This window comes from Chaetodon trifascialis, chromosome 6 (assembly GCF_039877785.1).
Source record: "Chaetodon trifascialis isolate fChaTrf1 chromosome 6, fChaTrf1.hap1, whole genome shotgun sequence".
NCBI lineage: Eukaryota > Metazoa > Chordata > Actinopteri > Chaetodontiformes > Chaetodontidae > Chaetodon > Chaetodon trifascialis.
In genome coordinates this window covers 18,703,514-18,718,477 of record NC_092061.1, presented here as the reverse complement: position 1 = coordinate 18,718,477, position 14,964 = coordinate 18,703,514, and the positions used below count along the sequence as shown (strand labels likewise).

At 42.2% G+C, this 14,964-nt stretch overlaps 1 protein-coding gene across 1 annotated transcript; it reads left to right on the top strand.

Annotated features, from left to right (window-relative positions):
- The first annotated feature begins 5,552 nt into the window (after positions 1 to 5,552).
- xbp1 (X-box binding protein 1) lies at positions 5,553 to 8,456 on the top strand. Its single transcript, XM_070965106.1, is given in 6 exon segments — positions 5,553 to 5,911; positions 6,432 to 6,528; positions 6,892 to 7,008; positions 7,130 to 7,210; positions 7,213 to 7,296; positions 7,393 to 8,456. Coding segments are annotated over 6 exon segments (1,188 nt in total). The 5' UTR covers positions 5,553 to 5,675; the 3' UTR covers positions 7,966 to 8,456.
- The last annotated feature ends 6,508 nt before the right edge of the window (positions 8,457 to 14,964 follow it).

The following is a 14,964-nucleotide window of genomic DNA, read 5'->3' as shown; positions in this document are numbered from 1 at the left end:
TGAATTCATATGACCCATTAATCTACAGAAAAACCTTAACAAGGACATAAGATATACAAATGAGATAATATTCAATTGTAGGTTGTATAAGCTGCTTTTAAGTAACGGTCAGCAATATTAAACATCAGCCAGAAACCTTAATTGGTGACATGAGTCATTACAACATATCAAGAGTCATTATTACAGGGTTGTTCACATAGGTAAATATCATACTAGCAGCAAGACACTCATTATGCTTAGTTGCATACCTTCCACAAAACGCACTGAATTAACATTTCAAATCTTTGCTTAACTCTTGATGCCTTGAGGTCAAATGCGAGACAGATAAATACCAATATACAAATGATCAAATAAATATGTTTTGTTTATGGCAGGAGGAAAATGACTGGCACAGCTTGAAAGCTAAATGCATGAATTCATTAATGTTAAACTAAACCAGGCTTGTCCCTGCTGGAGGAGACTTGGCTGAGAAAAGACCATCGAGACGAGCATAAAAGTCGAAGACAAATGGTTTGACACAATGTACTAAGACAGAACACTAAGCACGCCCTCATTCGGCACAGCAGTTTGAATACCGCAGGGTGCAGTTTTAATGTGGAAGGCCTGCTTGCGTCTTACATCACAGCTACGCCACCATCTGGAAAAATGTATTTATACGCCCTGAGATGTTCTTTTGACACTTTTGGGAGTGGTCCATTTTGAATTGTGGTATTCAGGATCCACCCACCTTCATGACAGACTCCAACTTTGAGCTTGAGGGACGATCCCCACTTCTGCTTTTGTCAGTGTATCTATATTTCAGTGTGTGTGTGTGTGTGTGTGTGTGTGTGTGTGTGTGTGTGTGTGTGTGTGTGTGTGTGTGTGTGTGTGTGTGTGTGTGTGTCATTGTGTCTAAGTACTGGCTGAGCCGAGTCTAGCAGCCAGGGCTTTAGCTGTGCACACAGTGTCTCTCAGAGCGTCCAGGGGAGATTATCTGAATCCAGGATATGTAACCAGTGATTTAATGCCGACACTGCAAATAATGTTAGTCAGCTTATCTCATGTTACAAAACATCAATTACTCTTAAAATGCAGTAAGTAAGCACTCCTGTCAGCAAGAATAAGGCAGTACAATGACAGCAATTCTCACACAAATTTAGAAAACTACAATCCTTAGCTTACAGACACATTAGTGATGCACATCAGACCATTTTAAGCTTTGTGATTGGATGCTTCTTTCCAAAATGCACCACTGGAATTGTGCTTAATTTGTGTTCCCACATTTTTGTGTACGCACAGTTGTACGTAACTTCAACTTTTTATTAAAGAACCAGACATTTTTGGATGCAGGTGTTAATATTCTGATGATTCAAGCCGGAGTTAAATGCTCCATGACGTAGAAGTGCATCAGCTGTTAATCACTGGAGCTGTCTTTGAAAAAAAATTAATGGGACTTTTACTTCTGGAACCATTTTATTGGCAAAGAATTTTACATTTAATTTGTGAAGTAACGTTTCCACCAAAAGTACCTGGGATTGTTGATACCAGCAACAACTTTTCACAGAACTAAAAGTTCCTTCAGCCCAATGTTGTCAACATTTCCACCACAGTTTAAAACCCCTGAAAATTATGCTAATTTGTCTGCAGATGTATGAAAAACTGACCACTGTTTTTGCATGAGACTATACAAAAAGGAAGCCTGGACTTTGTCGTTCTGTCATATGCTTTCTTCTGTAATTGCATATTAATGTGTCAAAGCACAATGAACAAAAAACTAACCTTCAAAGTTCCTGAACCCACCAGCAGGGACTTTTTGGAATTTTTGAATTTTTAACAACACCGTCCCTGCAGTGAAGCTCCTCCAAAGATTCCTAGTCTCTGGGGAAAGTTCCTTCAGTGAAATCATAGCTTTAAAGAGGAAGACTGTGTTTTACTTTCATTGAAAAGTCTCACTTTAAAGGTATCTGAATTCATTTCTTATTTTAAAGCCTTTGAAAACTTGGTTTCAAATCTTTAGTATTTCTATTAATTCATGGCTAAATAGGCAAAAATGAAAGTTAAAGTTCAGAAAAGAAAATCCTCTGGTATTATTTATAGAGTTTACCCCTTAAACTCTCACCTAACCTGCTTTTTCAAGATTGCATACATGTCAATTCATCAGATTGGTCTGAGTGCTGGCAACATAAGTACAAAGCTTCCAACAATAAAAACTGTTGAATCAATCACAAACTACTCAATCTTATAATAATTCGACATGTAAAAGACAAAGAGTTAGTAATAATAGTTCGAAATGTTGGGCAATCCATTGCTTTCTGGTAGAGTTAGGTGATAAGACTGAGCATCGTTACAAATGAAGCGACAGTCAGCAGCCAGTGAACTTAGCTTAGCATAAAGACTGGAAACAAAGGAGAAAGGGTTTATGTGCTGGAGTATTTCTCAGCCCTGATCAGGATTTAAAAAAAACAAGATAAAACGCATTAATTTGTGATCTATAGAAATTCAGGGTGAGCGGTTTTTGTTACAGACACACAGAGCTGTTTTCAGTCTCTGTACTGAGCTATGCTAACCGTCACCGGGCTGTAGCTTCTTTGAGGGACAGAACAAATAACGCCGAGTGAGATTCTCCTGGGTTGCATTTTATTGAAGATGGTTCTGAATTGGAACAGCTGTTTTTAATGAATAAGGAGTATCAAGAAGCTCCAGGCCTCTGCTCAGGGCAAACATCTTTAATGCAGCTGTAGTTCAAGGTCTAGCTGAAGTGTTCTCCAAATGCAGTCTGAATCTCTTAAACCAGTCAGGCAGTAAATACACTTTAAAGTTGAAGAGTTTCTGGAATCTCCTTGTCTCACACTGTATTCAGCAAGTGGTAATTGTTTGTGCTTACACCGTGTTGTTACACCCATGTAAGCATATCATGTATTAAGAGGATTTTCATTAAGTACTTTACTTTAAGTACAGAGTGTTTGTTTGGTGTTACAACACTCTGTTCTATGGGTTAATACAGCAGTATGACTCCATTGGGACACTTTACCATGCAATGTTGTGAAACACTATGGACTGAACACACGATTTGCATGATTTGATGTGAAATGTATCGACTTCGCAGAACAAAAGAAATCATTTGACGATTAACGCCCACCCTGCAGGAGCTCTCACAGTTCGATTGTTGACAGATAACACCTGATGATGTACTGAGGGCAGAATGTAGCTGGCTGAAGTCCGCTACACAAAGGAAGAAATCCCTCTGGATATTTGTCATTTCAGTTTGAATTCTCTGGAGCTGTTACACTTTTGTCCCACTCTGAGTTTTACATAACTTATGCAGGCTACAACAGATATGAAGTTGTAGTGCAAGAAGCAATATATCTTTTACTTAAGTAAAGGTATCAATACTACAATATGTACAATGGCCCATTTCAGAATAACGTATACTACAAGATTATAATTACTGATTAATCAATGTACACATGACTTTAATGCTGTGGCTAAAGTTCATTTTAATGACTGCAGGGTAGCTTGATCCCACCTGGGATCAATAAAGTCTCATCTTTACCAGTAATATATATATTTATATTTGGCATTATTAAGTTTCAGTCTGCAAGTAACTATGAACCAAACTGATTAAATAAAGCATTAAGTAGTGGAAATGAAAATAGCCTCAGTACTTGAGTGAATGTATTTGGTTACTCTCCGCCTGTGAGAGGAGGTCATTGCATGATGCCAATTGTGACACTTGTCTCATGCATGATGGGGGATCCCCAACTGACTTTCCAACTCAAAAATAACTAACTGTGTTTCATCTTATGACAAGAGGGTTGTGTATAATATTAACTATCTTTGCCTGCTCTGTCTCTCGAGTGACATAAAGAAACTTAAAAACAGGAAATGTTCACAAGGAAGTTCAAAGGCTCACCTATTTCCCTATTTCCTTTAAAGCTTGTGGCAAGTTAGTGTTAACTTTACATTCAGGTGACTACAAGAGTGTTACTTATTTGTTATATTGCTGAAGAATAAAGGAGATCCTGGATCAATTCCTGTTAGATGACTTCAGAACTACACCACACTATGACACACACATGCCATCATAAACAACGGCTCTTACTTTCCCAGATGTGGATTCTGTAGTGGCGGTGAAGCTCCACAAACAGGCCAGTGTTTGCTCTAACTGCTGTAGTAACTCCTGCTGAGGTGCCAGACGTCAGGGGCAAAGGGCTATAAGCCGTAAACAATAACGGTGGCCAGATACGGCAAAAAATGTGAATTCCTGTTTGAGGACAAATAGGAGTTTCAGGAAGAAAGCGTACTCGTGAACTTCATGTGTTTCTTCCTATGCTTGTTTGCTTTTTTTGGGGGGTGGGGTGGGGTGGGGGGGCTCTTTTTGTTCAAAGTTGAGCAACAGTGTGATTGCCCTTTCAGGTCACTGTCTTTACATCAGCTTGTTTTTGTATTTCTCTAAAGATCAACTACTAGTTTGGGTTGAGCAAACCACAGTTTCATTTCAAATCTTTCCGAAATGCCAAATCTTTCATGATGTTCAATGTTTTAAAAATCTGAACAAAAATTGTAATGTTATCATAATTTGTTATTTGATCACAACGTAACAAACATGTGCATAAATGAATCATCCACATAAAAACACCAAACAATTATCTGACACTGTTTCATGACACCTGTTGCTGTAATTCAAAGGTCAACTGAACTTTAAATTCTGTAAGCCATAGCATGCAGATAATAACATTATGCCAATAATGTGAAAGCTTCCTCCTTCACTGGAGGAAAGAAATAAAAGTTGGTAAACACTCCTTTACAGGAAGTAGGAAAAGAGTATTTCATGGAAAGCCACCAGAGTAGTAAAACTTGTTTTATTGGTTTGCATTGCTCTTTCAAATAAAAGAAAAATGATATTGTAGTGTACAAGACAAAGAGCTGGGAGCTTGAAATGTCTCAAAGAGGTCAACTAACAAATGAATAATATTTCCCACCTTGATAAAAACAGTGTGACCTGCTATTCTTTAGTGGCATTTATGTCACCTGATATGAAATCTAAAACATCCAGAGACAATTGGCCCAACATAAAGTACTCAGTGCTGTTTGTTTTTACTGCACGCAGAGGTTGTAAATGCCGTCCAAAGGTGGAATAGTAACAGTGGATCCTGGAAACATCAAATCAGCATCACAGTTCTATGATCAACACAGTCAAAATACTCTCAGCTCATATGCGAACTGTGGACTTAATAAGTGTGTGTGGGTAAAATCTGATGCAACCCCTGGAAACAGGGACCTGAGTAAACACTGAAACCCCACTTTTCTCCATCAGCTCATAGAACTGAACAGAATGAAACGGCTGAAATGTCATAGTGTTGACTTGAAACAGAAAGTGTCCCGGGCTCTTCTTTGGAAATTTCACTTGATGGGACATGGGTTACATGTACTTTGCAAGCGGAGTGAAACTTCAAATGCAAATTACATCGGCACAGCGACCAATCACAGGCCAGAAACCGAAAACGTCAAGGCCGCTGAGAACCTATCGGATGTCACCACGACAGTAGAAAAAGATCGCAAGCGCAGCCCATCTTGTTGAACAGTTGAGAGTAAGCAGGCATCGGGTGACAAGGGAAACTTCAAGGTTTCCAGTGAATTCAGTACGGATACCCGATTATTTCTGATTTCAGACAGCGCCAGAAGGATATACCAACATGGTGGTGGTAGCAGCAGGGACCGGGGGAGGCCACAAAGTGCTCCTGATATCCGGGAAACAGAGCGGCTCCTCTGGCGGCTCACAGGCAGGCTTCAGCCGGCCCATCTCTGTCGTCTTACCGTCAGCTGCTAGCCAGGCGTCGTCGGATTCAGAGTCCAACTCCTCTGCGGGGCCGCCCATACGAAAAAGACAGAGACTCACACACTTGAGTCCGGAGGAGAAAGCACTTCGCAGGTTAGTGTCATGAAAATATCCCTTAGTTATTATTATGTTCAGGGGTAAACTGTGTTTTTAAAGCGTAACCCCGGCCGTTGTTCAAGGGATTACTATGGGGACACGCCCAAAGAAATCGATCCATTTGCAGAACAATAACGTTAATAAAATGGTGTGACGCTCAGATCGCAGCTCAGAGGAATAAGGCCATTGTTGCGTCATACACTACAACAATTAGGCTAAATTTCCCTCGTGAAGTATTTAAATTCCTTTAACGTGTTAGCCATATCACCTGAGGACTTTGAACTAGCTTGTCAAACTGCTGTCTGAGTGATTTGACTATCGGCGGCCCCCCCGGCTCTGCTGAGACAGAGCAGGACGTTGATATCCTGTATGCCTGCGTGGCAGCAACATGGCCGGTGATTGCGCAGCACTGAACCCAAATCATGTCAGTGGGCTTAGTCAGCATCATGGAAAGAATGTGTCCAATTCCTGTTTTTTTTGTTTTTCCCTTCACCTACTTTTTTTTTTTCCCCTCCAGGAAACTCAAGAACAGAGTCGCAGCTCAGACAGCAAGAGACAGGAAAAAGGCCAAAATGGGGGAGCTGGAACAGCAAGTCCTAGAGTTGGAGCTAGAGGTAATTTATTTGTTTTTGTTTTTATTTGTCATCTTCAGACAGGGGTGTTGCTAGGAATGCAGGGTGTCTCATACAGGATCCCACCTCCACCAACTTTCCTCTCGACACCACCCCATCAGTGTCATCTGCTGTTATCCCCTCTATTGAGCTCTCACTGAATATATTTCATTAGTAAATAAACTTAATCAGCTTAATTTATGTGTTTAGTATTTCATATGGAAAATGAAGCTGCATTTTTTTTCCTCTGTTTGGTGCGGTTTCATGTCTAGTGGTTTTTCACTCAGGACACTTCATGCATCACTTCCCAAGAAACGGTTGCAAGTTTCGAGTACAAACATCTGTTTGTTTTTTTTCCTCCCGCAGAATCAGAAACTTCACATTGAAAACAGGCTGCTTCGAGAAAAGACAAGTGGCCTACTGACAGAAAATGAGGAACTGAGACAGAGACTTTGTTTGGACACCCTCGACTCAAAAGAGAAGGTGAGATCGCAATGCGAGCTGCGAAGGGGGAGCGGGACGGGCTTGGCGTGTGGCGACCGTCAAGTCTTTTGAGTGGAGTAAGATTAATTCAAGAACCCTCTTTCCATTGTTTTTGTCACAGGTTCAAGGTCTGTTGTCCACCGGGAACGAAGCAGGTTTGGGGATCGGGTCTTCTGAGTCCGCAGCACTCAGGCTACGTGTGCCTCCGCAGCAGGTGCAGGCCCAGCAGTCCTTAAATCTGAAGACTTCTCAATGGATACAGACAGTACTGACTCTACAGACAATGAGGTACGTTACTGATAAAGAGCTTTAAATCCTGTTTGTAAGAAAGCTCAGGTCATGGGTTACTCGGCTAATCTCCTGTTTTCTCCCCCTCCTCCCTAGTCTGATTTGCTCCTGGGCATTCTGGACATCCTTGACCCAGAGCTGTTCCTCAAGTCTTGTGAGCAGGAGTGCCAGGAGCTGCAGGTGCAGCTGGTCGGAGGGGGGGACCCAGTACCTCCCACCACACCTGCGACTCTGGGGTCCCCATCAGTTAAGCTGGAGGCCCTTAATGAACTGATCCACTTTGACCACATCTACACCAAGCCCGTGGAGGAGGTGAGCGACGGGCAGTGCAGCGACTCGGAGAGTGAGGCAGAGAAGATTGACGAGGCTACCTTCAGCCTTACCGAGGTGGTGGTTGAGGAGGAGACCGTCTGCATCAAGGACGAGCCGGAGGAAGTGGTCATCCCCAGCTGTAATGATCAGAGTCAGGTGGATGACTTTATCTCTGGAACCTCCTCCTCTGCCCTCAGTGGCCTGGATAAGGAAGCCTGCCTGGCGGACACCTACAGCGACTCCGGATACGAAGGGTCCCCTTCCCCTTTCAGCGACATGTCCTCTCCCCTGTGCTCTGAGAGCTCCTGGGACGACATGTTTGCCAATGAACTCTTCCCCCAGCTTATCAGTGTCTGAATCCAACCCCTAACCCAATAAGTTATAAGATATATATGTACACGTAAGAGCTAATGTGTAGTGTTCATTAACTAACTACAGATAAGCACATAATGCTTCATAGTAACATAGAACACTGCAGAACCTGCTCATATATTGGCTAAAGTTAAGCACATAATCTCCTTTTTATTACAGCAGGTCTGTACCACTGGCGATGCTGCATTGACTTGTGGGAGATGGAGTTCATGACAGCTTATTTTGGCATCATTTGATTACTGCAGGGGATTGAAGATTGATGACAAATCTTTCACTCGCCGTTCAAGATGAACGTGGGTGGACCTCAGTATTTCTGTAAATGAATAGGGGGACGGGGACCGATCATTTAAATATTATTTATTTGTGTATTCTGCTTCGGAGTCATTGTATGTCCACATGTAAAAACGCTTTATTCTGATTTGTTGAACGCTCTCTATGTAGTCTAATTACTGCATTAAAAAATTTTTTGCATTGCACTTCGTTTCTTCGTTTCATTCATTGCAGCTGCTTGTACAGGGAGAAAGTTTTGACGGCTGTTTACAACTGAATAACATATTGGATCATTCCCCTGAATATGTAGACTGAGCGCAAGATTTTATTCTACTTTTTAATGACGGAATAGATGCAGGTAACGTTTAAAGTAGAACTGTACACATTTCTATGCAGGAAGTAGTTAAGCAGCTAGTTCGCAGAAAGTTCATTGACAGGTTACAGCTTCTCAAATGTCATTTTACTGCTTTACTCAGTGTACGCCAAATATTTTGCGATTTTGGACTGATGGTGTCACAGAACCAGCGATGTGAAGTGGGTGTTTCACTATTTTTTGACATTTCCCAGGAGGTGCTAACAAAAACATGTTACACAACATCACATTTTATTTGGTCTGACATTTAATAAAGAAAAAATCACTTGAACTCCACACTAACCCCACCCCTTGTGATGAGCGGTTGGAAGTAGAAAGAGCTTCATTTTAAGGAGTCACAAGCCAAAAACGGTTGGAAATGATGCGACTAAGCAATTACTTATAAAGGTAACTAACAGATATGTCAACACTGAAAATAAATGTTAGTTTTCAGCCTTAATGAAACATTTTGTTTCTGCCCACACAGAGGTTTCATAAAAAAACAAAACCATGACACTGTTCGGTGAAACGCCTCCTGAGAATCGTGCTTGTAGCTTGATCTTACATTTTAAATCCCATCAGTGGAATCAGCAGTTTCAACAATGCCAATGAGTGTTAATTAGACAGTTGAATGTTTACTAAGCTCTTAGCTCAGTATGTGGGGTCAAAGGTTATGGTATGAGTTTAGCAAACTAACAAATGTTATTTATGTTATTTTAAACTCTAATATGTGAAATCATCATACATAACTTCACTATACTCTTGAGTCTTTGAAGATCCATCGGTATAACCTTTTCTCATATACTCGTCCTTTCCTCATTGGTGAAATAACCTTGTACATGTGTGGACACAGCATTTATATTCCCTATCTCTCATGTTGCAGAACAACTTTGCTTTTCTGAGAAGGGGGCCTGCTTCTATTACATAACACTTCTAATATAACTGGGAGTTTCCTGGGAGTTTGACCTGAGACCGCTTTAGTCTTTGCTTCCCGGCAGAAATAGGTCAGCATAAGTATTGTTGGTGAATTGGCCTGGTGTGAAGAGAATAGGCAGAGTGGGGAACACACCTCTCCCCCCAGGCCTTTATACTAATCGCAAGGTCTCATTCTGTATGTTAGCAGGAGATAGATGCCCCTCTTTAGTTCCTGAGGCTGTGATTGCCACGACCCACCCATTCAACAAAAGCCCCTGGAGTCCCTGTTGTTGTATGAGCTGATTAGATCAGGTTTTCAGATGCAACACTGATGTAATTGATCTGCTCTGCGGGGCCTGGATGCCTGTCTCCACTCGCTTTAGCTTTAGCTCGTGTTCACTGATTGCAAAGCTTTGAATTAGTGACGCCATCCATCATGTTTCACAGCAGTGACTCTAGTTTTGACGTAGGTGCGCACCACAGCAAGTTATCTGGAAGACATTGAAGAGAAGAAACTACATAAAACAAAAAATGCAACTCAGCTATTTCATCTCCACATTGTGTTCTTGTGGTGGGTTGAAGGAAGCAGCGCCAGCCTTTGACGCAGTTTTGCCTCAGCTACCCCGAAAGAGTGCGGTGAGAAATTCACCTCTTCCTGACTCATAGGTGCAAACCACAGCAAAGACTAACAGCTGTTGAGCTGAAACCGAAAAATATCTGCTGGAGCAGGTCTTTCAATTTCAGTCTGTATATTCTGGTGTATTTCAGGACAACAGCATTATTTCTGTTTCTGCTCGGGGTATGTGTGCGAAAGTTTCAGTTTTCGTTTCTTCACCCAATGGTTTGGTAAAATAAGTGCACAATGTTTCGGTGACGTTTTGACAGATACTAAAACATGCATAAGTCCGTAAAGTCACTCAGCCGCCATTGGTCTTCCTGTTTTTCCCCTTTCCAGTAAGATCCACCCCAAGTGATTCCTGCCAGAACAAGAGCCCTGCCAAAATTCTTGTGATGAAGCACATTTTTATCATTGCTGGAGATTTTGAAGGTAAATTCCCCCTGAGGCGAACAGAAGATTTCCTCTCACACACGGTTCAGAGCTGACATTCAAACCATCAGCAGAACAACGGAGCATCTTTTGGGTGCTGTAACACAATCAAGATATGAACTGTTATATTCAAATTTATTCAAAATTGCAAAAGGAGTCATTCAGGCAGAAAAGTGTCAGCACCAACTCCACGTCATCTGTGGCGATCTTGCATCAAATAGCGTAATTTGGATCTTGCTATTGGCCACATTTTTTGCTCCTCAAACAAAAATGTCAAGCATTTAGGACAGCCAAGGAGAGGCGAAGAGCACATGGCCACTTGTCAGTGCTCTTACAGCAGGCGTATGAGGAGGTTTCTTGATCACCCTGCGGCTGTGCTGAGCTTTTAAAGTCCATGTCTTACAGTGGAGGGATATAGAGTTTCCAGTGTTCAGGCCGTCTGAGGGAGTGCTGCAATGTGGCTACATTTTGTGTCTGAAAGAAAAGCTGAAAACAATGCAGTTATATACAACACGATCACCTGTCAAACAACATGCAACAATCAACCACTGAGCGACGATGTGTCGGAGAAATCCAAATGCCACTCCAGCGTGCTCCCGTGTGCTACAGCCTGTAAAATAAAAAACAGCCCCCGTGGTCAAAAGCCACTGCAGTCAACTTGGTGAACACTTTGATGTACTGCAAAAAGTCTGCATCTAAATCTAAGTTACTTTGCCCCAAAATATGAAAATTCTTTGTGTGATTATTTATAGATATTTGACATCTCTGTGTCCCTTTCCTGCTATTGTCAAAACTGGCATGTGAGATATTTTGCAAGCTTAATTTTTTTTTCTTCTTTTTTTAATGATTCTTGTTGCCTATGACTTGATAAAGGCAGGCTCTAGGTCGGTGTGTTCCTCTAACTCAGTATGAAACCAACCTGGTTCTGGGTGTCAAAGTTCACGCTTAAATTAGAGCCAGATCTGTCGCGCTAATATGACACTGTCGTCACCTACGCGTGGATTTGGATAAACGTCACTGCAGGCCTCCAGTTACTACGCTCAGCAGTATTATGAAGAGGATTGCTAAACCCACACTGGCAGCTGCCACTTCAGTGTAAATACAGGTTTTACAGGTGGAACTTTCAGCTCTTCAGACTAAGCTGTAAACAGTGCGCTCAAAATGTACATTTCATCTAAGAGCAACAGGGTGAATCTGCTCTGACACAACAACAGAAACCTTTTTTAAGTTTTGACTTATCTTAACTTAGCCTTACAAGAAGGATACTGAGAAATGGACAAGCACGTACCAGCTGATCAAATACAGATTCAAAGACAAAGTTAGTCAAGTGCAAAACAAACTAGAGGTCAAGGCAGTCAGAAGCGCATAATGTGGCTCATGTGACAGTTTTCTCATGTGAGAGGTAATGGTGATGGGCGGGGGGGTGAGCTGGGGTCACACTGAGCAGTCGCCGTGCCTCAAAGGCTCAGTCACCTGACCCGAATGAGGAATGAAAATCGTTCAAATGACCCCCTTTGGCCTTCTTTATTAATAAGTGGCTGATCACAAGCTGGGACAGGAAGGGGGGCCATAGCCTTGGTATTTAGGGCACTTTATGAATGATTCAGCTGGGGAAAAGTGAGTCACCGTCCCCGTCATTGCCAGCAAACAACATCTGTCGATCTCTGTGCGTGGACAACGAGGAACACGACTGAGCAGTATGTCAAAGGCAAACTGCTGCACACCATCACCTGCTCAGTGTGGTTAGGGCTTGTTGATCCTGCATTCCTGCTTCCAAAGGTGTGTTGCCTTTCTTATTTCTTTTGGCCTGGCTCGTTCTTCCGGATTCCAAATGGTCATTTAAAAGGCAGTAAATCATTTCAAAGAAAAGAGGCATCACTCATCAGTGTTTCATCTGCATCCTCCTGTTTGAGCAACCGAAAGGAAAACATTACTGGCATGAATATCCCAAACCCCCGGCCTCGTCAGGATTGAGTCGACCGTTTCTTAGTTGCATCACAACTCGAACGTGTGTGCAAACAAAGAGCTGCAGACATACAAACGTGGGCAGTGACGCACACATACCAGCATGCACTCACACACACTTTGCTCTTGTGCTCAGTCAAGGTGGCTGAGCCTCGAGTTGTGAGAGAGATCGTTATCGTCAGTTACCTGTGGCAACAAAGGACGGTCAGTCGAGTGTGTTAATGCATGTCTGATCCACGGCGCTGAGCCAAAGCCCACAGACGGAACAGTACGGCTACTTACGGGACTCAGATGTGTTCCTGAAAGTCTGAGGCCAGAAGCATCAAGTTTCCACATCACGCTTGTGCAAGTTGCCATTTGGACGACAATTAGCACCAAACTAGTTGTCTTAAAATCAAGTTCAGAGCACAGAGGAACTTTCCCCTTCAGCGGATGAATGTGAAAACAGCCTTAAAGTGTCAAACCTGGCACGTACTGTAGTGTTGACGCTCTGCACAGTGAAGCTCAACCGTCCAAGTGAAATGATAAGCAAAATACATTTTTGAGCAGATAAATGAAGAAATAAAGTCTCATCTTAAAGCTAGGCCACATACTGTAACTATGTTTTGCTTGAAAAATGATGTCTTAAACTTGACATTTTCAGTTCGTAACAGAATTTGTGCCAAAACTGAGGTCATTCTTCATCATTATGATCAGTAAACTGACCTTCATGTGTCAAATTGGTGGAGTTCTCCTTTAATGTGTGAGCAAGTGGCTGTACTTGTATCCATTTTGAGGCTATAAACATCTGTAAACATCACAGATAACCAAATGGTGAGAGTATAATATGAGACCTTAAACCTGTGGTTACTAACTAAGAGAGAAGTTCAAATGACAGAACGCTTGTTCCCCCTTGTGCTTTCCTCTGCTGCCCTGCACTTTCTGTCAACTAGCTGCTTAACTTCCCCATGGATGTGTACTGTTCTGCTTTAAACATCACTTGCATCTACTCCTTCATTAAAAAAAATTAACACCAACAACATGTTCTTTGGTACAAAATCTGAGTTCAGCTGTGGGGAAAAAATGAGGCGATGTGGCATTTTGTACAGTGACAGCAGGCTGGCCGAGGCTTCCTGGAGTGATATTTAATAGGCACGAGCTAATGCAAGCTGTGGACAAACTGGCGTTATGCATTACTCAAGGCTCCATTGCCATGGTTTCACTTCCTGTACTCGTGGCAGGTCTGCAAGAGGCAGCCTGTCTGCTGGAAGAAAACATTAATCACTTGGATTTCTCCTACACAGCGTGGCAGACGCTCTCTTTGAAGCTCCCACGAAGACAGCAAGCCCACGTTGCAAAGACTCAGAGCACATCAAGGGGATTTAAACTACACATCATGAATATCTTTTGATCATCTAAATGGCTTCAGCTCTTATAACCTTGACACAGCTTTGCATATTACTTGATCTGCAATCTAATTCAAATTCTCAGGTCCCAACTTTCGTAGAGTTTCTCCTCGACAACTTTGAGACGCTGCAGTCGCACCACAAACCAGAACTTTTTGGACGGCCTTTCACTGCTCGCTCCGACCAGGCCCCTGAGGTTAAAGGCTCATGCGTCAGCCAGCAATTACAGAGTCTGCTTAAACATGATCACAGAGCACAGACAGACAGACAGGCATGCACACACATACGCAAGCTAAGAACAGTAATTCCTTTTTGAAATTTCATCTGCCATGTGTTTTCATCAGGACCACCTACGCTCAATAAACAACAAACATGTCGTAGCTGTCACAGCTTGCACTGTCTGCTGTAATACTGAACACTCCCGCAGAGGCCAGGTGAGGGGTCATAGATCAATAGTACTGCTGTCAGGTGAAACTTTGTACTGTGTGTCAGCTTTTTGGAAACTTCAGAGACACAACCTTTTGAGATATACATTTTTAAGAAAGACCAAGAGTCCACAGTCATGCTAGCTGCTCTGTGATGATGTACTTGGGCACAGTGGTGTTTTGAGCTAAACGCTAGCATGCTAACATGTTCATAATGACAACGCTAACCAGCAGATGTTTAGCAGGTATATTTACCATGATCACAATCTGTCTAGTGTTTTAGGATGCTAACATTGCTAATTAGCACGAAAGTAAAGCTGAAGCTGATTGGAATGTCATTAGTTTTGCATGTATTTGGTTGTAAGGTAATGGACAAATTGAACATTTGACCTCAAGTTGGTGCTGAACAACACGTCAAGGGATCACCAAAGTCATTCGGATTCACTGTTTGGAAACCATGAATGTCTGTACAAATTTATGTAATCCATCCACTAGATGCTGAGATATTCAAGTCCGATGGTCAGACATTGCCACAAAGCCATGCCACTAGCATGGCTAAAAATTTAAAACATGTTTGGAGATTTGGTCACAGAATGTTCTCAGCCCATAGACAATCACGTAATC